Below are 26,802 nucleotides of genomic sequence, written 5' to 3'. Positions count from 1 at the left end.
TGTCCTGTGTCAGTACCATGCTGTGTTGATTTCTATAGCAATATCTTGATATCTTGTGTAACATCGGTTGCTTGGTTCTTCTTCCCCAAGATTGTCTTGGTTATTCTAGGCCTTTTATAGATCCATGTACATTTTATAATCAACTCTTCAATATTCACAAAATTACTTGCTGGAAATTTTGATTGTGATTGCATTGACTATAGATTAATTGGGGGAGAACTGACATTTTTAAAATATTTAGTCTTCTAATCTATATGGCATATCCTCCTTCTATCTAGTCTTTAAAAATTGCTCTGGATGACTCAAAAACTGTAGGGAGCAAAATGGCAGGGTGAGCTGACCCGGGATTCTCTCCCCTCCAAAATACAACAAAGGATTGGAAAAACTGAATTTCAGAGAATAAATCTAATGCCAACACGTTAGAGACCTACAATACCAAGAAGGCGGAGATCATAAACCTTACTAACAGCCTCGGAGGTGCTGGAATGGTAGGAGAGAACATCACTCCCTCCCCTAGAGTCTGCAATCGCTGCTGCGCCGGTCGGGAAGGAGCAGGGGAGGGGCCGCACGACTGGGGATCATCCAGGACTCTTGCCGCTGGTTCAGTGGAAACCCACTGATGGGGGGAAAGCTTCCATCCGCGGGGACCCCATAAACCCAGGGCCTCAGGAGACCAGAGAACATAACTGATCTGAATCCAGGTTGGCACGTGAGAATAGCAGCCCCTCCCTCCCGGCAAAACCACTGGGCGCAGCCATCTTGCCCGAAGGCAGAGAGCTCATAACATGCCGCTCTCGACCCCCATCTGGCGACAGGCTGTAACTGTAACCGAATTCTACCACCATATGAAAAAACCGCTCCTCTACCATCCAGCAATTTATAAAAGCCCTAGAGCAGAAGGAAAACAATAAAAACATAGAATTAAGTCCTGAGGACTTGGAATTAGGTAAGCTAAGTGATAATGAGTTCAGAGCAGCTATAATCAAAAAACTCAATGAGGTACAGAGAAAGAGAGAGAAACAAGCCGAGTTCTGGAGTTACTTCACAAAAGAGACTGAAATCATAAAGAAGAATCAAACATAATTACTAGAGATGAAAAACACAATGGACCAGATAAAACAGAATACGGATTCCCTGAATGCCCGTGTAGACACCATAGAAGAGCAAATTAACATAATTGAAGATAGACAGGCTGAATGGCTCCAGACAGGAAGAAAGAGAACTAAGAATTTAAAAAAACGAGGAAAATCTCTGAGAGATAGTGGATTCAATGAGGAGTGAGAACATAAGGATCATAGGAATTCCCGAGAACGTGGAAAAGGAAAATGGAGCAGAAGGTGTGCTTAACGAAATTATTGAAGAGAACTTCCCAAATCTAGGGATTGACGGAGAAATGTGTGTAGAGGAAGCTTTCAGATCTCCTAGATTTGTCAGTGTAAAAAGACCTACTGCAAGGCACATAGTAGTAAAATTGGCAAGAAGGAAAGATAAGGAAAGAATACTCAGGGAAGTAAGAAAGAAGAAGAGAATAACCCTAAAGGAGCCCCTATCAGACTGTCAGTGGATTTCTCTACAGAAACCTTACAAGCTAGGAGAGAATGGAGTGACATATTCAAAACTTTAAAAGATAAAAATCTTCAGCCAAGAATGCTCTATCCAGCAAGAATTTCCTTCAGATATGAGGGAGGAATTAAATCTTTTCCAGACAAACAAAAGTTAAGGGAATTTGTAACTAAAAGCCCTCCACTACAAGAAATCCTCAAGAAGTCTCTCATACCTGAAAAAAGAAAAAAGGGAGAAAGGGGCTACAAACCACTGACTAGGGAGACCGATGGATAGAACCAGAACAGGATAGCAAATGTTCAACTATAGCATTAGGGTAAAGGTAAGGAAACTACCAAAGCAAGGACGATCTTATCACTCTAACTACAAATTCATAACACGAGTTGGAATAAGAAATGAAAATAATTATTTAGGAGGGGAAGAGCAAAGAGTCTAAATCAGTATTGGACAAGTAAGTAAGAGACCACCAGAGAATAGACTATATTATACACGAGATTCTAAATACAAACTTCAAGGTAGACACTAAAATAAAATACAGAACAGAGGTACAAATCATAAATAAGGGAAAATCTAAGAAACCCCGCATAAGAAATTGCAGTATTAAATGGGTAGTCTAAAGCACACAGGAAAAGAAACACAGGAAAACAAGATAATGAGCGACAGATTGACAGCATTAAGTCCACATGCATCAATAATCACTCTCAATGTAAACAGATTGAACTCTCCAATAAAAAGACACAGAGTGGCAAAAAGGATTAAAGAACAAGATCCAACAATTTGTTGCCTCCAGGAAACACACCTCAGCCCCAAGGACAAACACAGGCTCAGGGTGAAGGGGTGGAGGACAATACTTCAAGGTAATAGCAAGGGAAAAAAGCCAGGTGTTGCAATTCTTATATCAGACCAAGTGGATTTCAAAATAAGACAGGTAAAGAGAGACACAGAGGGACAATATATAATGATCAAAGGGACACTTCATCAAGAAGAAATAACGCTTATAAATATCTATGCACCCAACACAGGAGCACCAAGATTCATAAAGCAACTATTAACAGACCTAAAGGAAGATGTTAAAAACAACACAATAATAGTAGGGGACCTCAACACCCCACTCATATCAATTGACAGATCATCCAGACAGAAAATCAACAAGGAAATAGTGGAGCTAAATGAAAAACTAAAACAATTGGACTTAATAGACATATATAGATTACTTCACCCTAAAAGAGCTGAATACACATTCTTCTCAAGTGCACATGGAACATTCTCAAGGATAGACCATATGGTAGGAAACAAGGCAAGCCTCTACAAATTTAAAAAAATTGAAATAACAACAAGCATCTTCTCCGATCAGAATGCTATAAGCCTAGAAATTAATTACAAGAAAGAAGCTGAGAAAGGCACAAAGATGTGGAGACTAAACAACACACTACTGAACAAGCAATGGATCATTGAAGAAATTAAAGAAAAAAAAATACCTGGAAACAAATGAAAATGATAGCATGCCATACCAACTCATATGGGATACAGCAAAAGCTGTGTTAAGAGGAAAATTCATCGCAATACAGGCACATCTTAACAAACAAGACAAATCCCAAATAAGCAATCTTAAAGTACACCTAACTGAACTAGAGAAAAAAGAACAAATAAAGCCCAAAGTCAGCAGAAGGAGATAAATAATAAAAATCAGAGCAGAAATAAATACTATTGAAACGAAAAAGGCAGTAGAAAGGATCAATGAAACAAAGAGCTGGTTTTTTGAGAAGATAAATAAAATTGACAAACCACTGGCCAGACTTACAAAGAAAAAAAGAGAGAAAGCTCAAATAAACAAAATCAGAAATGAAAGAGGAGAAATAACAACAGACTCTGCAGAAATACGACGGATTATATAAGAGAATACTACGAAAAACTATATGCCAACAGAATGGATAACCTAGAGGAAATGGATAAATTCTTGGACTCCTACAATCTCCCAAAGCTCACTCAAGAAGAGGCAGACAACTTGAACAGACCAATCACAAGGAAAGAGATTGAAACAGCAATCAAAAACATCCCAAAGAATAAAATCCCAGGACCAGATGGCTTTCCTGGGGAATTCTACCAAACTTTCAGAGAGGATTTAATACCTATCCTTTTCAAGGTATTCCAAAAAATTAGGGAAGATGGAACACTTCCTAACACATTCTATGAGGCCAACATCACGCTGATACCAAAACCTGACAAGGACACCATGAAAAAAGAGAACTACAGGCCAATATCACTGATGAACATAGATGCAAAAATTCTCAACAAAATTTTGGCACCCAGAATTCAGCGATTCATCAAAAGGATCATACATCATGATCAGGTGGGATTCATACCAGGGACACAGGGATAGTTCAACATCCACAAATCAATCAACGTGATACACCACATCAACAAGCTGAGGAATAAAAACCACATGATCATCTCAATAGATGCAGAGAAGGCATTTGACAAGATCCAACAGCCATTTATGATAAAAACTCTGAACAAAATGGGCATAGAAGGAAACTACCTCAACATAATAAAGGCCATATATGACAAACCCATAGCCAACATCATACTCAGTGGGCAAGAACTGAACACCATCCCCCTGAAAACAGGAACGAGACAAGGATGCCTTCTATCACCACTCTTATTTAACATAGTACTGGAGGTCCTGGCCAGAGCAATCAGGCAAGAAAAAGGAATAAAAGGAATCCAAATAGGGAGGGAAGAAGTGAAACTCTCACTGTTTGCAGACGACATGATCTTATATATAGAAAACCCCAAAGAATCCATTGGAAAACTCTTAGAAGTAATCAACAACTACAGCAAAGTTGCAGGGTACAAAATCAATTTGCATAAATCAGTAGCATTTCTATACTCCAATAGCGAACTAACAGAAAAAGAACTCAAGAACACAATACCATTCACAATCGCAATAAAATACCTTGGGGTAAATTTATATAATGAAAATTACAAGGCCTTTTTGAGAGAATTGGATGACGACATAAGGAGATGGAAAGACATTCCATGTACATGGATTAGAAGAATAAACATAGTTAAAATGTCCGTTATACCTAAAGCAATCTACAGATTCAGCGCCATCCCAATCAGAATCCCAATGACATTCTTTACAGAATTAGAATAAAGAATCCTAAAATTCATATGGGGCAACAAAAGACCCCGAATTTCTAAAGCAATCCTGAGAAAAAAGAACAAAACGGGAGGCATCACAATCCCTGACTGCAAAACATACTACAAAGCTACAGTAATCAAAACAGCATGGTACTGATACAAAAACAGGTGCACAGATCAATGGAACAGAACTGAAAGCCCAGAAATAAAACCACACATCTATGGACAGCTTATCTTTGACAAAGGAGCTGAGGGCATACAATGGAGAAAAGAAAGTCTTTTCAACAAATGGTGCTGGGAAAACTGGAAAGCCACATGTAAAAGAATGAAAATTGACCATTCTTTTTCACCATTCACCAAAATAAACTCAAAATGGATCAAAGACCTAAAGGTGAGACCTGAAACCATAAGGCTTCTGGAAGAAAACGTAGGCAGTACACTCTTTGACATCAGTATTAAAAGGATCTTTTCGGACACCATGCCTTCTCAGAGAAGGGAAACAATGGAAATAATAAACAAATGGGACTTCATCAGACTAAAGAGCTTCTTCAAGGCAAATGAAAACAGGATTGAAACAAAAAAACAACCCACTAACTGGGAAAAAATATTTGCAAGTCATATATCTGACAAAGGCTTAATATCCATAATATATAAAGAACTCTCACAACTCAACAACAAAAAATCAAACAACCCAATCAAAAAATGGGCTGGAGACATGAACAGACATTTCTCCAAAGAAGATATGCGGATGGCCAATAGGCACATGAAAAGATGTTCATCATCGCTAATCATCAGGGAAATGCAAATCAAAACTACACTAAGATATCACTTTACACCCATTAGAATGACAAAAATATCTAAAACTAATAGTAACAAATGTTGGAGAGGTTGTGGAGAAAAAGGAACCCTCATACACTGTTGGTGGGAATGCAAACTGGTGCAGCCACTATAGAAAACAATATGGAGATTCCTCAAAAAATTAAAAATAGAACTACCATACGATCCAGCCATCCCACTGCTGGGTATTTATCCAAAGAACTTGAAGTCAGCAATCCCAAAAGTCCCATGCACCCCCAATGTTCATTGCAGCATTATTTACAATAGCCAAGACATGGAAGCAACCTAAGTGCCCATCAACAGACAAATGGATAAAGAAGATGTGGTACATATATACAATGGAATACTACTCAGCTGCAAAACAGAACAAAATCATTCCATTTGCAATAACATGGATGGACCTTGAGGGAATTATGTTAAGTGAAATAAGCCAGCTAGAGAAGGATAATCTGTGTATGACTCCACTCATATGAGGAATTTAAAATTATGGACTAAGAACAGTTTAGTGGATACCAGGGGAAAGGTGGGGTGGGGGGTGGGCACAAAGGGTGAAGTGGTGCACCTACAACACGAATGACAATCATTAATGGACAACTGAAATTTCACAAGATTGTAACCTATCATTAACTCAATAAAAAAAACTGTAAATAACACACTGGTGCTCGAAAAGAGCACAGTTTCAACATGTTCAGCTGACACTCAGGTAGCAGTTCTCTTTTTACTCAAAGGTTCCCGGCCACTGTGTACTGTCTTTCCCGCAGGACTTTAATGAACCTGGAAGCCTGTTGGCCAGGGGCGCGTGTTGAGCCAGGACGGTGGGGATCTGATGGAGCTATGTGAAAGGTTTGAGGGAAGAGGTGGGGTGAGGACTAGAGATGGACACTGGGCAAAAGAAAGAATTATAGCCTTCTAGAAGCTTCTAGCTCCATTGTTCCTTAGATTTTTTAACGTTACAAACATGATCCTATAGTGAGGGCCACCAGAAAAAACAAAATTCATTTCTACCACTGGGAAACTATCTAATCCAAGTTGATACTGCAACTTTTCTTCTAAAAGCCTTGAAAAATATATGGCAGTTAGAAATGCTAATGTTTACACTTCACTGTTTTAATAAAGAGTTGCATATTTTCAACTCAACAAACATAATGAGACTTACTCCATGTTAGACTTTGAGTGCACTTTGTGGTTGCCGAGTGCCAATTCTTGGACTGGCATCCAGTCTCTGCTGAAGGTGTCAGTCATCTGCAGAGAAACAAGAATAAGGTGATGTTTGCAAAGAGCTAATATTCGCTTTAAAAGAATAACCTTTACTTTGAGGTTCTGGTCTTTTTTCTTATGTGTTAAAATTTGAAATATCTATTCTTTTAGAATATAACGATAGCTAATATTTAAACTGATATTTCTTGGTGGTTAAAATGTTGGATATTATTTAGGATTCTTGGTTACAAGAAATAGAAATCAGCTAGGCTAACTTCAACAGGACAGGAGCCTTTTGGAAGAAGATCCCACAAAACTGATAGGAGAACCAATTTCATTAATAATCAAAACTTGCACCCGGGGCTACTTGTATCATTAAGTGTGTTTTCTAAGTTTAGAAAACATGTGAATAGCCAACCTTGTCCCAAACCTGTGGGATATATGTCAAGGAATAGGGGCCTTGATAGGGGAAAAAAAGATTTAAATGAAAATTAAATTAAGTACTATCATGTGATTTGTAACGTGTGACTTTTATGATAATTTTTTGTGGCAAAGCGAAATAAAACACTTAGCTGTAGCCTTGGGAAAAGAAAATTGCTCTGAATAATATTTTATATTTCTCAGTGTAGAGGTTTTTCACTAGATTTATTCATAGGCATTTGATGGTTTTTATGCTATTGTAAACAATGTAGTTAATGGTTCATTTTTTTATTGCTGATACGTAAAACAACAGTTTGTTTTTGTGTTTTGACCTTGTGTGTAATGATTTTGGTAAATTCACTGATTAATCCTAATAGTTTAATCTGTAGATTTTTATACACACGTTCATATCTTTTGTGAATAATGACAGTTTTTAACTTCTTTTTCTTTTCTTATTGCATCGACTATGACAGTGTTGAATAGAAGTAACCATAGTGGGCATCCTTATCTCATGGATGATCTCTGGTGGAGAGCAATGTAAAATTCACCACGAAGTATGATGTTTGCTGTAGATTTGTCTTTGTAGGTACTCTTTATCATAGGAAGGAAGTTCCCTTCTCTTCCTTTGTTACTTAGAGTTGTTTTCATGAATGAGTATTAAATTTTATCAAATGAAGTTTCTGCATATAAGCAGATAATAATTAGATTTTTCTCTTTATCCTGCTAATGTGGCCAGTTATATTAACTTTTGAACGTTAAGCCACCCTTGAATTCTTGGAATAGCTTTCACTCACTTAGTTGTGATATATATATTTTTTAGATATTGCTGGGTATGATTTACTAGTATTTTGTTAGTGTCTTTGCATCTATGGTCATAAGATAGTGGTGTGTGATTTTTCTTTTCTTGTAATGTCCTCATCATGTTTTAGTATTAAGATTTTTCTTGGCCTTATAAAAATTAATTAGGAAGTATCTCTTTCTAGTCTCTGGAAAAGTTTGAATGAAATTGCTGATATTTCTTCTTTAAATGTTTGGAAGAATTTGCTAGGGCTGAAGGGTTTTTTTGTTTGTTTGTTTATTTTAGCAAGGATTTTTAATATTTAATTTTTAAAAATGAATTGTGACTATTTAGATTTTCAGTTTCTTCTAGTGTCTGTTTTGTTAACTTGTATTTTTCAAAGAATTTCTTCACTAAATATATAAGAATCTAGTTTATTGGCAAAATGTTGTTCATAACGTCTCCATTCTTTTTTTTTAATGGAGGTATAATTGACATATAACCCTAGTTTTTTATATATATATATAATATATATTTACTATATAGTATATAAATAATATAATTTATATTAATAATTACATGTATATTAATTTCAGGTGTACATCATGATTCAGTATTTGTATATATTGCAAAATGATCACAATAAGTCTAGTTAACATCCATCACCATACATAGTTACAAAATTTTTTTTTCTTGTGATGAGAACTTTTAAGATCTACTTTCTTACCAGCTTTCAAATATGCAATACAGCGTTATTAACCATAGTCACCATGCTGTACATTACATCCCATGACATGCTTATTTTATAACTGGAAGTTTGTACCTTTTGACCCCTGTCACCCATTTCACCCAGCCCCACTCTCCGCCTCTGGCAATCACCAATCTGTTCTCTGTATCTCTGAGCTTGGTTATTTTTTTTTAGATTTCACATATAAGTGAGATCATACCGTATCTATCTTTCTCTGTCTGAGTTATTTCAGCTAGCATATGCCTTCAAGGTCCATCCATGTTGTTGCAAATGGCAAGATTTAATTCTTTTTTATGGCTGAATGATATTCCGGATCTGTAAATAAATAGAATAAATGTATATATGGAGATATATATTTATATATAAAACACAATTTCTTTATCCAGTCATCCGTTGATGAATACTTTGGTTGTTTCCATATGTTGGGTGCTGTAAATAGTGCTGCAGTGAACATAGAGGTGCATGTATCTTTTTGAGTGAGTGTTTTTGTTTTCTTTGGATAAATACCCAGAAGTAGAATTGTTGGATCATATGATAGTTCCATTTTTAATTTTTTGAAGAATCTCCTTACTGTTTTCCACAGTGGCTGCACCAATTTGCATTCCTAGCAAGAGTGCACAAGGGTCCCTTTTCTCCACATCCTTGCCAACATTTGTTATTTCTAGTCTTTTTGATAATAGCTATTCTAACAGGTGCGATATCTCATTGTGGTTTTGATTTGCATTTTCCTGATGGTTAATGATGTTGAACATCTTTTTATGTACCTATTGGCTATCTGTATGTCTTCTTTGGAAAAATTTCTGTTCAGATTTTATGCCCATTTTTTAATCAGATGGTGGCTCTTTTTGCTGTTAAACTGTGTGAATTCTTTGTATATTTTGAATATTAACCCCTTATCAGGGATATGATTTGCAGATATTTTCTCCCATTCACTTAGTTGGCTCTTCATTTTGTTGATAGTTTCTTTGCTGTGCAGAATCTTCGTTCTTTTCTTCCTCCCTCCCTCCCTCCCTTCCTTCCTTCCTTATCTCCCCTTCCCTCCCCTCCGAGGAAGATTCACCCTGAGCTAACATCCACTGCCAGTCTTCTTCTATTTTGTATGTGAGCCACCATCACAGCGTGTCCATTGATAGACAAGTGGTGTAGGTCCGCTCCCAGGAAACAAACCCTGCACCGCCAAAGTGGAGCACGCTGAACTTAACCATTAGCCACTGGGGCTGGCCCTCCTCATTCTTTTTTTTTGTGTTTTCACTTTGCTTTACTAATTTTATTCTCATGAATACAATAGTTGTTTTTATATATGTATTTTTTATTGATGTCATAATAGTTTATAACATTGTGAAATTTCAGTTGACATTATTGTCAGTCACCATTACCCTCTAGTAACCACTAATCTGCTCTCTTTGTCCATGTATTTGTTTATCTTCCAGATAGGACTGAAATTATATGACATTTGTCTCTCTCTGTCTGGCTTATCTCACTTAACATAATACCCTCAGGTTCCATCCATGTCGCTGCAAATGGGATGATTTTGTCTTTTTTTATGGCTGAGTAATGTTCCATTGTATATATATACCACATCTTTTTTATCCATTCACCTATAGAAGAGCACTTGGGTTGCTTCCACTTCTTGGCTATTGTGAATAATGCTGCAATGAACACAGAGGTGCATAGGTCTCTTTGTATTGATTTCAAGTTCTTTGGATAAATACACAGTAGTGGAATAGCTGGGTCGTGTGGTATTTCTATTTTTAATTTTTTGAGAAATCTCCATACTGTTTTCCATAGTGACTGCACCAGTTTGCATTCCCACCAGCAGTGTATGAGGGTTTCTTTTTCCCCACATCCTCTCCAACATTTCTTGTTTTTTGTCTTAGTAATTATAGCCATTCTAACAGGTATAAGGTGATATCTCATTATAGTTTTGATTTGCATTTCCCTGATGATTAGTGATATTGAACATCTTTACACGTGCTTGTTGGCCATCTGTATATCTTCTTTGGAAAAATGTCAGTTCATATCCTCAGCTCATTTTTTGATCAGGTTGTTTGTTTTTTTGTTGAGTTGTGTGAGTTCTTTATGTATTTTGGAGATTAACCCCTTGTTGGATGTATGATTTGGAAATATTTTCTCCCAGTTGATGGATTGTCTTTTTGTTTTGTTCCTGGTTTCCTTTGCCTTGTAGAAGGTCTTTAGTCTGATGTAATCCCATTTATTTTTTCTTTTATTTCCCTAGCCTGAGTAGATATGGTATTTGAAAAGATCCTTCTAAGACCAGTGTCAGAGAGCATACTGCCTATATTTTCTTCTGTGAGTTTTATGGTTTCACATCTTACCTTGAAGTCTTTAATCCATTTTGAGTTAATTTTTTTGTATGTGTATGTGAGGAAGATTTGCCCTGAACTAACATCTGTTGCCAGTCTTCCTCTTTTTGCTTGAGGAAGGTTGTTGCTGAGCTAACATTTGTACCAATCTTCCTCTGCTTTATGTGGGATGCTGCCACAGTGTGGCTTGATGAGCGGTACTAGGTCTGTGCCTGGGATCTGAACCTGTGAACCTTGGGCCGCCAAAGCAGAGCATGCAAACCCAACCACTACGCCACCAGGCTGGCACCTATTTTGAGTTAATTTTTATGTATGGCAAAAGGTAATGGTCTACCTTCATTCTTTTACATGTGGCTGTCCAGTTTTCCCAACACTATTTATTCAAGAGACTTTCTTTCTACATTGTATGTTCTTAGCTCCTTTCTTGAAGGTTAGCTGTCCAATACATGTGGTATTATTTCTGGGCTTTCAGTTCTGTTCCATTGATCTATGTGTCTGTTTTTGTACCAGTACCATGCTGTTTTGATTACTATAGCTTTATAATTTTCTTTTGAAGTCAGTATTGTGATGCCTCCAGTTTTGTTCTTTTTTCTCGGGATTACTTTAGCTATTCAGGCTCTTTTGTTGCCCTATGTGAATTTTAGGATTCTTTGTTCTGTTTCTGTGAAGAATGTCATTGGGATTCTGATTGGGATTGCATTGAATCTGCAGTTTGCATTGGGTAGTATGGACATTTTAACTGTGTTTATTCTTCCTTTTTTTTTTCTCCCCAAAGTCCCCCGGTACATAGTTGTATATTTTAGTTGTGAGTGCCTCTGGTTGTGCTGTATGGGACGCTGCCTCAACATGACCTGATGAGCAGTGCCATGTCCAAGCCCAGGATCCAAACCGGCAAAACCCTGGGCTGCCGAAGTAGAGCATGTGAACTTGACCACTTGACCGCTGGACCAGCCCCCTATTCTTCATTCTTGATATTAGTAATTTGTGGGGGTTTTTCTTGGTCAGTCTTAAGAGTATATCAATTTTACTAATCTTTTCAAAGAAGTTACTTTTGGCTTTGTTGTTTTTCATTATTGAATGTTTACATTTTATTTCATTGATTTCTGCTTTTTTAATACCTTATTTCTTTGGGTTATTTTGCTGTTCTTTTTTCTAGAGTCTTTAAATGGAAGCTTAGAACGTTGATTTCAGCCCTTTTTTGGTTTTCTTCTTCTTCTTCTTCTTCTTCTTACTTTTTTTTGAGGAAGATTAGCCCTGAGCTAACATCTGGTGCCAATCCTCCTCTTATTGCTGAGGAAGACTGGCCCTGAGCTAACATCTATGCCCATCTTCCTCTACCCCATATGTGGGACGCCTACCACAGCATGGCTTGCCAAGCAGTGCCTTGTCCGCACCCAGGAGCCAAACCGGTGAACCCCCAGCTGCTGAAGCAGAACGTGTGCACTTAACTGCTCTGCCCCCGGGTCAGCCCCCCTTTTTTGGTTTTCAACTGCATGTATTTAAAACTTTAAATTTCTCCATCAGCATTGATGTAGATATAACTCATGAGTTTTGATATGTTGTGTCTATTGCTTTTAGTTCATTCTTTTTTCTAATGTTCCTCGTTATTTCGTTTTTGATTCCCAGGTTATTGGAAGTATATTGTCTAATTTTTAAACATTTGGGGGATTTTTTAGCTTACTGTGTTTTCAGAGATCATATTATGAATTATTTCAAAGAAACTTTTTCTTCTTCTTCTCCCCAAAGCCCCACAGGACATAGTTGTATATTCTAGCTAGAGGTCCTTCTGGTTGTGCTATATGAGATGCCGTCTCAGCATGGCCTGATGAGTGGTGCCATTTCCACCCCCACCATCCAAACTGGCAAAACCCTGGGCCGCCAAAGCAGAGCGCACAAACTTAACCACTCTGTCACAGGGCCAGCCCCTGTGAATTATTTCAGTTCTTTGAAATTTGTTGAAGCTTGCTTTATATCCTAGTATGTGGTTAATTCTGATAAGTGTTCCATATGACCTGAAAAGAAGAAATATCCTGTGATGTCTACCTGTTCTATCATCTGTTGAGAGAAAGGTATTTCTCTTCTACCTTTTGCATCATGGTTGTGATGAAATTCTATATATTTTTAAACACTACAATACATTGTTGTATCTTACACAGTCAGTGTTCAGTTAGGTTTACCCTAATATTTATCCATTCTTGTGCTCTTCTTCCTCTTTCTGTGTGTATTTCTGTGTTTTCTTCTGTAGTCAGTTCTTGAAGACTTTCCTTACCTGTTTTCTTTTGCTTTGTTTGGTGCTGGTCCCTGTGCAGTGCGTTGTTTTTAAAGCATGTGGCATCTTGAATCTGTTGGAGGACACTTACACTTATTTTAAAGCTCTCTTCTGTTTCCTACCATAATTTGGTTATTTATCAGTAAGATAGATTATCCTTTTCTTTTTGTGTTCTTTTTTGTGGCTTTCCTCAAATTTTTTGTTGAGTTTTATATGTTTATATTTACAAATGAGGGAGTAGATCAGGGATTGTAAAAACAAATGTCTTCTGGGTGTGCAGCTCAATAAATGCATACTCTGTCATTCATACATGGATACAGTTTCACCAAATTAAAGAGGTTGTCTCTTATAAGTAATTGTGTGTTTGGATCATTTTGAGTGTAGAATTGTTTTAGGAGAGGTCAGAGGTTGGTAATGTGAGGATGGAGCTGGGTGCAGCGGAGGATCGGCACTCCTGACCCTTTTCCAGCATAAGGGCAGCCCTGGAGTTGTTGGTGCAGTGTTCACTGGCACTCACCCAACCCTCTGTTTCCCACTGGCAGGAACCATGAGGAAGCCTGTGGGCAAGGAGAGTTTGAGAAGTGTCTGAGGGTTCTCAGCCTTGGTCTGACAGAGTACAGAGGGAGAGGATGGGGCTGAGACAGTGGATAAGTAACTGGAACACCCAGGATCAGAGAAACGTGCTTAAAAATAGACTGACTTTTGTGTTTTGCTCTTTCACCATATTTTTGTGATGCATGTGACAAATTAAGTTATTAAACAATTATCATAATGATTTGTATTCCTTTTTCTTTAAAGAAAATTTCTATATCTCTGTATCCTATGAAATTTTTTATTGTTGGATGATTTTTCTGAGAACTATTTTTCTTTATTCTTTATTACATTTTGTATCTTGGACCTTACATGTGGATTATTTTCTTTCTTCCAGAAATCTATTTTTTATATTTTATTAGTTGGAGTCTATAAGTTAAGAAACTCATTACTATAAGTTAGTAAACTAGTTTTTGCTAGATCAAAAACTGTGTATATTTGCCTTTGTCCTCAAAGGACATTTTATTTTTATTTATTTATTTATTTATTTTAAATCAGGGGAGGTCTTTTTTTATTTTAATTTTTTTTTATTTTTTTTGAGGAAGATTAGCCCTGAGCTAACATCTGCTGTCAATCCTCCTTTTTGCTGAGGAAGGCCAGCCCTGAGCTAACATCCATGCCCATCTTCCTCTACTTTATATGTGGGACGCCTGCCACAGCATGGCTTGCCAAGTGGTTCCATGTCAAAGGACATTTTAACTGGGTATAGAATTTTAGGTTGGCATTTGTTTTCCTCATTACGTTGATGATAGAATAGCATGTTCCTTGTTTGGGTTCCATGGTTACTTTTATGAAGCCATCTCTTAGTCTACCTGTTCCCCCTTTGAAGGCAGTCTGTCTGTATTTCTCTTTTTGCTTTTAAGAATTTTTCTTTGGTTTTCTGCAGTTTTATTTTGATTTTGAGTGTGGATTTCTTTTTATACTGCTTAGAATTTGTTAGGCTACTTTAATCTCTGCATTGATGTCTATCATTGGTTCTAGTACATTCTCAGCAATTAACTTGCGAAATACTGTCTCTGCCTCAATCTCATTACAGGACAAGTTTAATTGAACTTGTATCACACTTTATATTAGATCCTCTGTGTCTCTTACTTTCTCTTTTGTATTCTTTTTGTGTCTCCATGCTGCCTTCTGGATGGATTCTTTTGACCTACGTTTGGGTTCAGTAATTCTTTCCTTAACTTTGTCTAATCTTGTTAATCATATCAATAAAGTTCCTAAGTTAATATATTTTTTCTCTTCTGGAATTTTCTTTTTTCCGTCTGCTGTGTACCTTTTTACAGTTTCTAATTCAAAAGTTTCAAGGTTATTTTCTACACCTTGGAACAAAGTAAGCATATTGATTTTAAAGTCTCTGTTGAATAATTCCAAAATGTCAAGTATTTTGAGAGTCTGTTTCTGTTCTGTATTTTTGTTTGTTTGTTGCTATTTCTTGCTCATGATGTCTTATTTCCTTTTGTATCTGATTACTTTTGATTATGTGGTGGTCATTATATTTGAACAAATATATGTATAATTGATTTGAAGCCTAGATGATCGCCTTTTCAGAAGTGATTTTAGATTTTTTCCTGCTAGGCATCTGGAGGTGCTACCAGTTTGGAATCACTGTAATCCAGTTTTAAGACTTAAGGTTTCCTGGACTACCTAGGTCACATGAAGCTGGGCTGCAGGTTTATACCTGAGTTTGTATAACCCCTTGGTGGTACCTGCTTAAAATTGTTGGTGATTGAAGGGGGAGCCAGTTAACAATTTATTTTTGCTGCAAACGCTTTTATAGCAAAAGCAACTGAGTGCTGGGCATACGTTTTTAGGTTGTTGCCTTATTTAGATTTCTCCCTCACTATGTTCTTACCTTTTCATACTTTTAGGGTATTTTGCATATTTCATTGATACTTAAAAGTTTTTTCAATCCAGAGTTCATCTTATTTTTCTATCCTGCCATTAACAGAGGCAGAAATCTTTGTTTAATTTGCTTTTGAATTTGTCTTGACATTTGTTTGCTTTTTGTAGGTTCTACATGAAACATTTCCTCAACACACATTCCTCATGAATGGTCTCATTCAAGGTGTAAAGGTAAGAACAAATTTTTGGGTGGTTCGTGATGAACCAAAACCAGGAATCCATAGTTTAACTCTGAAAGTTTAAATGGGGCTTATGGAAACAATTATTATTTGTTCTGGAGACCTAAATCTAAATTTTTCGCTGGATTATCAAAGTCGAAATAAAATACAATGCAAATCCACAAAGCATAGAATGGTTTACTGGTAAAAAACAGTCCTTCATTTTTATTAACACGTACATAGCAGTTTAAAAGGGTTTAATTATGTGAACTTTTAATTGCTCTGCCTGTCAACAAGAATAAAATGGGCAAGTGTCAGTGTCTTCTTTTGAGATAGACTTTGAGATTGAGGAAGAAGGAAGCATCAAGATTTACTTGAGTATGTATATTTTTTTCAAGGCTGGTGTTCTAGCCACCACTTTCTGAGTTGTCAAATACTTGACTTAGTTAGCCTTAATTCATTGTTTAAATCTTAATGTGATATTTATCAGAAAAGCTTATAAATAAGAGGTTAAAATATAGTGTTATGTTCCAGTCCTATTTACAGTGAAGTGTACAGGTATAGCATCTAATTTGCCCTTCCCAGCTCAGATAATATCAATCTGTGCATAATTTTAGTTTGCGCTGAACAGCATACTTAAGATTCAGATTATGCCCTAGTAATTTGCTGAATTCAGCCGTAGGAATTTGTTGAATTCATAGCTTTAATGAATACTACTTATTATTTACCTATTTCAAAAAGAATTTGGGAATGCTTACAATAATAACATAAGTAAAACAGGGCAATTTAAATAAAGGTTAAAACAAGAAGCTTTTAATATTCTTTGAGAAGAAGAGGAATGTTATCAAGAATCTGGCATGTGGTCGTTTAAGCACCAATTTGTGAGCAGCATAGATAAAAAGAAAAACTAAATAAATGAGAGAGAGCATTGATAAAAATATAATGTAACTATATCCTTACGGTAGATTTTTGGAGAAGCTACTCCATAGATCTTTTGTCTTGTGGACTAATAAAATGTGTTTTAGTCTGGTTCTGCAAAATAAAACTAACTATGTCTACACCCTAAAGCCAAGCAGCCTGTTATTTCACCTAGAGTCATCCACAATGTTATTCTAAAAAAACATAAAACAAAAAGTATTTGGAGTGATTCAAGGGCTTAGGCAAGGACTTATTTAACTTCAACAACGATTAAACTTTAATGAAGACTTTAATAATTGGTTATTATTTCAGGGATTTGCATATCATGAAAGAACCCTACAGCAAAACATAGCTCTATTAAGTTATCTTAATATGCATGTGAGTACAGTGGAATCAATACGACTTCAGATTGCTTTAGCTTTAAATCTCTGTTCTGAACTTATTAACTATGTTACTTCGGTTGTATAATTTAACCTCCCTAACCTCAGTTTCATTATTCATGAAATGAGAAAGATAAAAGATCTTTTTAATAGGATGATTATGAGGATTAGATGAGCTAGTATATGTAAAGCTATTAGCACATATTCCATGTGCTAAATAATAAATGTTGCAAAGAAAAATACGTAAAAAACAAAAATATTAGAAGAAAATCTTCTGAAAGAAAAATGGTGGCCATTTTTCTTACCAGTTTGGGGGAAGATTTTCTTTTTTTAGAAAAAGAATTCATAAAGGAAAAGATTGAGTCATTTACATCAATATTTTAACTTTGCTAAGTCCAAACCACGATCATAAAAATTAAAAGACTAATGACAAAATGTTATTTGCAGCCTGTGTAGTAGAGGGAGGAATACATAAAAGCTCTCTCAAAGCCATAGGAAAGTGATATCTCAGAAGGGCAAAGGAGGGTGAAAGCTGTCAGTTTACAAAAGATGTCAGTGTAAAAATAAGTTTGTCACTCTTAGGCAATGAATCCTAAATTAAATGCGATAATATTTTCACATATGCATTGGTAGAAAGTTTAAACTGACAAGAACTAGTTCAGTGTGTGGTAAATTGGGTCCCCATGTACTGTTAATGAGAGGATAAATTGGTATAGCTTTTGTGGAAGGCAGTATTTTAAAAGCCTTAAAAATATTCACATATTTTGACAGTAATTCCATTTCTAGAAAATTCTTCTAATCAAATAGAGTTATTCAAAGTTTCAGGTAAAGGACTATTTGTAATAGTAAACATGGAAACTATTAAAATGCCTTAAATTTAAAAGAATAAATATGTTGTGGTACAGCCGTAGGATGTAATACAGGCACATAAAGAACACATTTTTGAAGAACATCATATAATTTTTGAAAGGAAAAGGATATAAAGCTATGCAGTATGATTCCCGTTTTGTTTTGACCAGAATACATGTATATAAGCAGGAGAACAAAAGAGTTAATAAGAAGGAATCATCTGAAGTTTGAAAGTGTGGATTTATGGATGATTTTTAGTTTTCTTCTTTATATCTTTTGTTCATCTTTGTAGAATTTCTGCAGTTAACTTTTACTTTGTAAGTTTACTATCATAATTCTGTGGAGGAGAAGATTTAGATTGGGGTGAACATCATTAAAGCTTACAAGAGTAAACTGTTCTGTGAATTCTCTGGTTTTAGTTTCTTTTTTGCAGCAGCAGCAGCAGCAGTAGCAGTTTTGTTGAGATATAATTCACATACCGTGCAAGTCCTGGATTTGAAGTGCACATTCAGGGGCCGGCCCTGTGGCCAAGTGGTTAAGTTCTTGTGTCCACTTGGTTGGCCCAGGGTTTCGTGGGTTTGGATCCTGGGCCATGGACATGGCACTGCTCATCAAGCCATGCTGAGGCGGTGTCACACATAGCACCGCCAGAGGGACCTACAGCGAGAATATATAATTATATACTGGGGGGCTTTGGGGAAAGTAAGAATAAAAAGAAGATTGGCAGCAGATGTTAGCTCAAGTCCCAATCTTTAAAAAAAAATAATAAAGTGTACATTCATTGCTTTTTAGTATATTCCCAGAGTTGTGCAGCCATCAGCATATAATCAATTTTAGAACATTTTCCTCACCTTAAAAAGAAGTTCTGTACCCATCAGCAGTCACTCCTCATTTCCTCCCAACCTCCTCAGCCTTAATCAAGCGCATATCTACTTTCTGTCCGTATAGTTTTGCTTATTCTGGACATTTCTTATAAGTGGAATCATACAATATAACAGTCTTTTGTGACTGGCTTCTTTCACTTAGCATAATGTTTTCAAGGTTCACCTGTGTTGTAGCACATATTAGTACTTCATTCTTTTTGTGGCCAAATCATATTCCGTTGTATGGCTCTACCATGGTTTATCCATTCATCAGTTGATGAACATTTGGGTTGTTTCCACTTTTTGGTTACTATGAATAATGTTGCTGTGAACATTTGTGTACAATTTTTCATGTGGACATATGTTTTCACTTAATCCTAGGTATATACCTAGGAGTAGAATTACTGAGTCATATGGTAACTTGATTTATTTTTATTATGTTTTCAAATTAACTTCTTTCTTAACCCTGTTTTTGACAAGTAGTGTGTGTTCCTCATCTCCTAGACTTCTGAAAGATAGGTGGCTGAAGCCTTCAACAACGATTTCTTTTATCTCTACAGTCACTCCCTTGATGATATCATCAGACTTATCACTTTCAACTCTGAAATAAATATCTTCCTAAACCTTGGCCCAGAACTCCAGAATAGTGTATCCAGTTGCCCAATTGACCTCTCTATCTCCTTGTCTGATAGGCATCTCAAAGTTAAGGTCTCCAAAATGAAGCTCCTCATCTTCCCCTGCAGCCTGACCTCCTCACAAGTATTCCTCATTTCACTTACTGATCATGCCATCCTTGCTGAGACCAAAATCCTTGGAGTCAGTCTTGACTCCTTTCTCTTCTACATCCCAAACCCAATACATCAGCAAATTCTGTGGTTCTACCTTCAAAATAGATCTATAATCAAAACACGTCCTCGTTCCCCTTCAGCAGAGATACTCATATACACCAGATTGTCGCTTAACCAACTCCACCAGACCCTGTTTTCTCCTCTGGCAGCATCCCTGTTCTCTTTTCCACCACTCCTTGCTGACCTCACTCCAGCCACAACTTGCTCAGCCTGTGCTTGCCTGAAAGCTTTGCAGGGACTGTTTTTTCTGCTTGGATTGCTTTTCCCCAGATATTGGTGGGCCTCACTTCTAACTCTCAGTTCTTCACCCAGATGTCATTTTTCAGTGAAGCCTTCACTGGCTACTGTCTCGAGTAATGTATCCTGTTCTCATCACTCCCAGTCCCCCTTTTCTGCCTTGTTTTTCTCCAAAGCATTATCATCTCACCTCTGACATGCTATAGATTTTGCTTTATCTTTATCTTGTTATCATGTGCCTTCCTCACTCCTCCTCTTTTAGACTGGAAGTTTCTTGAAGGCATGGATTTTTGTTTGCTTTACTTACTCCTATCCCCAGCACCTAGAACAACAGTTCTTGGCACACAGTAAAGATAGGTGCTCAGTAAATATTGTCATATTAACATTTGTTTCCAGTCTTTCTCTATGGTTGTTTTTTTTTTTTTTGAGGAAGATTGGCCCTGAGCTACAATCTGCCACCAATCCCCCTCTTTTTGCTTGAGGAAGATTGTTGCTGAGTTAAAATCAGTACCAATCAGTGCCAATACAAGTTTTCCAAAGAGGCAAGTATTTTGTTAGGTTGTATTTTAGCATCTTAACAAAAAAGTAGGTCCTTCCCATATCTATCATTGTTACTGAGTGTTTGATTTAAATAACATCATTTAATGAATGGATTTGTCAACCAATTATGAGGTAGGCTCTGACAGACGTAAACAAAAAGAAGTTTATTTGGGGTTTGTTAAGACTGCAGCCCAGGAACACAGATTCAAGCAGTACTTGAATTGTGTTCCAGCCATTGAAGGGAGAAGGAAAGTTTTACAGTCATGGCTAACAAACACAAAGAAAGAAAAAAGGGAAAGGAATATCTTTTAACAAATTCCAAGTGCAAGGTAGTCATGGAGTGAGGGTCGACTGAAACAATCCATTAAAACTTAGAGATGTAGAAGAGGACTTTGACAGAAATGAGGTCTCTGTCCTGATAATCTTGTCTTTCTTGAGAAGACTTGCAGATGCATTTCAGGCATCTGATGAGTTCAAGAGTTCATCCTGAAGGAAGAGTTTGTTCCTCTCCTCTTCATATCTGCCTGGCTCCATTTTAGTGTCTTAACTTGAGAGACTACATCTTTTTTTCAATTCCACAGATTAAATTACAATTTAAATCCATAGTCTAGAAGACAGTACCATTTTTCTGTAAAGACTGCATTATTTTAAATGTAACTTTAATGCTTGGCCTTCTCATATCCTTTATTTAAAAATGGCATACATTCCATATTTTTTTTTTTAAAGATTGGCACGTGAGCTAACATCTGTTGCCAATCTTCTTTTTTTTCTTCTTCTTCTCCCCAAAGCCTCACAGTACATAGGTGTATAATCTGGTTGTAGGTCCTCCTGGTTGTGCGATGTAGTATGCCGCCTCAGTATGTGCTGATGAGTGGTGCCATGTCTGTGCCTAGGATCTGAACCAGTGAAAACCTGGGCCCCTGAAGTGGAGCACGTGAACTTAACCACTCAGCCACGGGGCTGACCCCACATTCCGTATTTTAAAGCATTGTGTGAAATCAGAAATCAGAACTGTCCAAAAACTTTCCAGGGTTCTTTGTGTTTAAAGAGTTTTTGTTACTGTTTTTGTGTTGGTTGTTATTTCTACTGTCTTATCCTCTTAAATTTCTTTACATACTTTTCTTGACCAGTTCTATACTACTCAGGTGCTCAGAATTTGCTATTTTGAGAGAATTTTGAAGCAACATGAAACATTTTCTGTTCTAAAATTCATGAAGCTGTCATTGCAAATAATCCATAACCAATCTATAAATCAAAATTGAGGTGAGTTTATTATGAGCTAGATCTGAGGGCTAACCCAAGACTTTCCTTCCCCAAAGAAGTGGGGTGTACAGAGTGGCTATATACTGTCTTGGAACAAAGAGCATACATCACGTATGATCGGAATGTCCCTTTTATAACTGTCATGAGATGCTTAGCTGCCACAGCAGATCAGTGGTCAGCGCGTCAGTGGTAACAAGGTGAGCATAGAATTAATCCTTAGTTCCCAGGAAGAGATACTTATCCTTAAAGAAATCTCGATATTGGGGGAAGTTACATTCCTATTTTTAAGGGCATTGTTCTTGTCTTTGGGACATAGTAAATATTTAAAGCAGATATACAGTGCTTGCTCAACAGGTCACATCAGGCCCTTTTGGAAAAACAAGGTTGGGCCGAATTAGTTTTAACCCAAATGGCTTCCTCATATACTCCAGTATATCCTATTGCTTGTCATTTATTTATTAAAGCTGATCATCACAAGTCCTGGATTTAAGCCCTGCTTCGCCAGTCATTTAGATCCTTGTTAAAGGAAATCATCTAATACTTGATCTGTTACCGAATGCCCTAGAATCCGCTGTGGCTTAGAAATGACAAGGTTTGATCCATGGGCATGGATTAATATTTTATTTCAGAGGAGCCAAAAAGCATTTCTCCTGATCCTGCCTGCCCTCCGTTGAGTCTTTCTCTCACCTCCCCTCACTTCAGTTTACCTGTCTCCTGGCCCCTGGACTTTTCTTCCCAGTGATGTGACCTTGGAAACTACTGTGAGTTGGTTTCCTCTTAAAAGTTCTGTTCAATTCAGCAAACCTCTTTGAAAGTCCTTATTTTACCAAGCCCTGTGATAGCACCAAGAATACAGAGATGAAAAGAAGTCATCTCTATACTCTAATTTCAATTTCTAATCCAATAGAGAAGATAGACAAGTAATTGTAATAGCATGTTACCATATAGGAGTTACATACCAAATGTAGGGGGTTTGTTTTGCACCCCCCAAAAAATGGTGTGATTAATTCTGCTTGGGTAGCTGAGAGAATAAATAGAGGAGGAGGTGCTCCTTGCCTGGAGTTGTGAAGAATGACTAGCAGGTTACAGGGTCCAGGTGTGGGAAGTGCACGCAGGCACAGCAAGGGCCTGTGCAAAGGCCTATTGACACAAAGGAAAGTGGTATCTTCAGAAAACTTAAGTATTGTGTATAGCCAAAGTGTAAGATGTGTATTAGGTGCCAGATTCTGGAGGGTCCTATTTGTATCATATGCTGAGGAATTTCTTAAACGTGTTATGAAAATTCAAATACACAAAAGTAGAGAAAATATAATTAACACCCACATACTCATCACCCAGTTTCATTATTTATCAACATTTTCCCAGTCCTGTCTGAGTCAACCCAGTTTTCCCCCACTTGTGTTTATCTGTCATATTTAAAAGCAAAGTTCACTCATTATTTCACCCATAAATACCTGCTGAAGAATTTAAACTGCACAGTGGAGACCATTGCAAGATTTTAGAGAAAGGATCAAAGAGCTGAGGTTCGCAGCTCATCAAGGTTGCTCTTGGGGGTATGTGGAGGACATATTGGAGGAAGGGAGGACCCAGGTCAGGGACCAGTGAGGAGATGGTTTTATTTAATCTAGACAAGAAATGCTGAAGTGTGTTACAGCAGCAAATGGATAGAGAGTAGTCATTAAGAGAGAATAGTCTGGAAAAATCGCCTTGGGGAGTGGAGGGATGGAGGAAAAAGCTTTGCATGGCTTCTTAGCTAAGGTGGGAAGTATGGGCGTTTGGTCAGGTTTACAGAGAACAGTGTGCATGTTAAATGTCCAAGTAGAAAAGTCCATTTGGCTGTAGATACAGAGCTCAGAATAAAGAGACTGGAAAACTGTCCATAATGTAGGCAGTGGTGGCCGTGTGTGTAGACAGAGCATGTGACGTGAGGACTATGGTACCAGCAGGGTCTGAGGGGCAGACCTGTGGCCACTGAGCCATGAGATCAAACAGTGATGTGAAAGTGACCAGCCAGCGGAGTAACTGGCAAATAGTGGGGAAGCAGTAAATGTGTTTCCTTACTTCCTTTGCATGTGTGTGGTGTTCTGTTTTTTGCTTCCTCTTAGCCTCAATACTGTTGCTCAAGTTGCAGTGTCTCTGTTATTATTCTGTTTGGGGGCTGGTAAAATGAATTGGGGCATTTAGAAAACAAAAATTACAAGTAATTGGAGGATCACATTATAAATCTGACCTTTGCTTCTGTTTTCTTCTCCAGGGCCTGCTGTCTTTTCTGAGTGCGCCACTCATAGGCGCTCTGTCTGATGCATTGGGGAGGAAGCCCTTTCTCCTTGGCACTGTCTTCTTCACCTGCTTCCCAATTCCACTGATGAGGATCAGCCCGTGGTGAGTGGCTCAGCCTTCCACCATCATGACTGACTGTTTTGGGTCACATATTTAAAATACATCTGCAGAGCACTTCTTAACCATTTTGAAGCAGTTGTACCTGTGTTTTCATTTGATCTCTTTGGTAATACTGAAAGCCAGTTTGGGCAGTTGTCTATATGCCCATTTTATAAATGGGGAAATGAAGACATCATAGAATTAAGTCAAAGATAAGTTACTTAGGTAAAGAAATAGAAATACAAGATGTCTTTAAGGGCAACTGCTGTTGCCATGAGGTCAGTTACAAGATTGGGTCCTGGGAGGGGGCTGACGATCTCTACTCCCTTTGCGCACCACTGTGGCTCAGCTGACTTTGCAAATGTGCTGTTTTTGTCAGCTCATTGCTCTGGGATGCCGACAGCATAGTTTATATCAATAGGCAGGAGTCACTTTTGTGTATCCTGTAGTAAGACCAATAGTCTATTCTACATCATGATGTGAATTTTAATTTGATTTCATTTTTTCATGATAAATAGAGAATATTTAGCATGTAACCAAGTCTATTTAGTTACCAAAGATAGGTTGGAATTTGCTCCTAAGCTGTAACTCAGTTGTTTTTCTATGGTCCAGAGGATGATATTGGCCAAAATTCCTGTTGCTGAGATACTCTTCCCATGTGAAGAACACACCTTAAAATGGAAGGGATTTGTTTTTGTTTTTGATTTTTTGATTTTTAAATGCAAATAGTAGATTTTCTTTTTTTTGGCTTATATAAAAATATCCTCATTTGATGTTGGCATTTTATTTTATGTCAACAGTTGTCACATTCTAAATTTGTTGGGTACCCATAATGGATCATTTTATTTTCTACCAGATGATGAGTTTTTCTAAAATACTTTTTTGGTATTGAGTCTTTCTGTCTAACAACAAGTCATGCTTTTCCAATGAATTAGGGCTTCTTTAATGTCCTCTCAATACCTTAAAGTTTTTTTCTTTAGATCTTTAAATGATTTTACCTTTTCCCTTCCAGTTTTCATGGTGCTGTGTTTGCTATTTGTATTGACCAATGAATAATGTTAAATAAAAGTGATGATTGTTTATATAAAGGAAACGTCATAATGTTTCATCATTAAGTGTTAAGCTAGCTTTTGGGTTGAAAAATACTCACTCATATTTTATCCAGAGATTTTCTTTTTTAAAATCAAGATTGGATGTAAAATTTTATTAGATGACTTTTTGCATCAATAGAGATCATTTGATTTTTCTCCTTAGATCTATTACTTGGATGAATTGTATTAATAAATTTTCTAATATTGAAACATCCTTATATCCTGGGGTAAACCCTACTTTTTGTTTTATGAGATTCTGTTACCAGTATTTTAACTGGATTTTTTTAAAGCATCTGTGCATATGATAGAAATTTTGGTCTTAATTACATTAATATTTTTTGCTACGCTTTCTGCTTTTGTGTAGCCATTTTAAAGTCATTTTCTGGGCCGGCTCAGTAGCTCAACAGTTAAGTTCACACATTCCACTTCGGTGGCCCAGTGTTCGCTGGTTCGGATCCCAGGTGCAGGCATGGCACCACTTGGCAAGCTATGCTGTGGCAGGTGTCCCACATATAAAGTGGAGGAAGATGGGCACGGATCTTAGCTCAGGGCCAGTCTTCCTCAACAAAAAGAGGAGGATGGGCGGCAGATGTTAGCTCAGGGCTAATCTTCCTCAAAAAAAATAAATAAATAAAATAAAGTCATTTTCTATACAAGTCTTTTCTTTGGCTAAAGCTAGGGAATTTAGAACGTTTTTATTTCTCTGCTGTTGGCTACCTTTAAAACTATAACTTAATCCGCTTATTCTTTCATGTTTTAAATTGCACATACTGATGCTCTTTGAGCAGTGGCAGAATTAATATGTTTCTACTTCTTCCTCCCCATCTTGATTATAATTTTATTAATTGTCCTTTATATCTTGAAATATACGTATTCATGTATTTTTTTTATTTCTTGGTTTATAATGTTTACATTGTATCTCTTTGGCTCTTTACCTCTCTCCTGGGTAATTAAAATAATCTTTTTATTATAGGTGGTATTTTGCTATGATTTCTGTATCGGGAGTCTTCTCGGTCACGTTCTCTGTGATATTTGCCTATGTAGCTGATGTCACTCAGGAGCATGAGCGAAGTACTGCTTATGGATGGGTAAGATAATAGAGTATGTTTTTTAGCCAGAGAAATAATTAACATTCTATTAAAAATTCACAGGAAAATGAGATTTTTAAATGTTGTAAATATTGACATACATAAAAGAAAATCTAAAGCAATTGAAATAAAAAGGGAAACTTACAAAAAGTTAAAAATAGCAAGATAGGGGGCTGGCCCAGTGGCACAGCAGTCAAGTGCGCACGTTCTGCCTCGTGGCCCAGGGTTTGCCGGTTCGGATCCCGGGTGCGGACATGGCACCACTTGGCACGCCATGCTGTGGTAGGCGTCTCACATGTAAAGTGGAGGAAGATGGGCACAGATGTTAGCTCAGGGCTGGTCTTCCTCAGCAAAGAGAGGAGGATTGGCAGCAGTTAGCTCAGGGTTAATCTTCCTCAAAATAAATAAATAAATA

The 26,802-nt window shown here is 37.1% G+C and overlaps 1 protein-coding gene across 1 annotated transcript in view; it reads left to right on the top strand.

Moving 5' to 3' along the window:
• LOC124233893 (hippocampus abundant transcript-like protein 1) overlaps positions 1-26,802 on the top strand; it is a 56,922-nt gene that overhangs the window by 7,800 nt on the left and 22,320 nt on the right. Inside the window, exons 3-5 of the mRNA XM_046651168.1 lie at positions 15,882-15,944; positions 24,084-24,211; positions 26,273-26,387. Coding sequence (XP_046507124.1) covers positions 15,882-15,944; positions 24,084-24,211; positions 26,273-26,387 — 306 coding nt within the window. The remainder of the gene's footprint in view (positions 1-15,881; positions 15,945-24,083; positions 24,212-26,272; positions 26,388-26,802) is intronic.

This window comes from Equus quagga, unplaced genomic scaffold (genome assembly GCF_021613505.1).
Source record: "Equus quagga isolate Etosha38 unplaced genomic scaffold, UCLA_HA_Equagga_1.0 270_RagTag, whole genome shotgun sequence".
Taxonomy (NCBI): Eukaryota; Metazoa; Chordata; class Mammalia; order Perissodactyla; family Equidae; genus Equus; species Equus quagga.
This window is presented reverse-complemented; position numbering and strand designations above follow the sequence as displayed.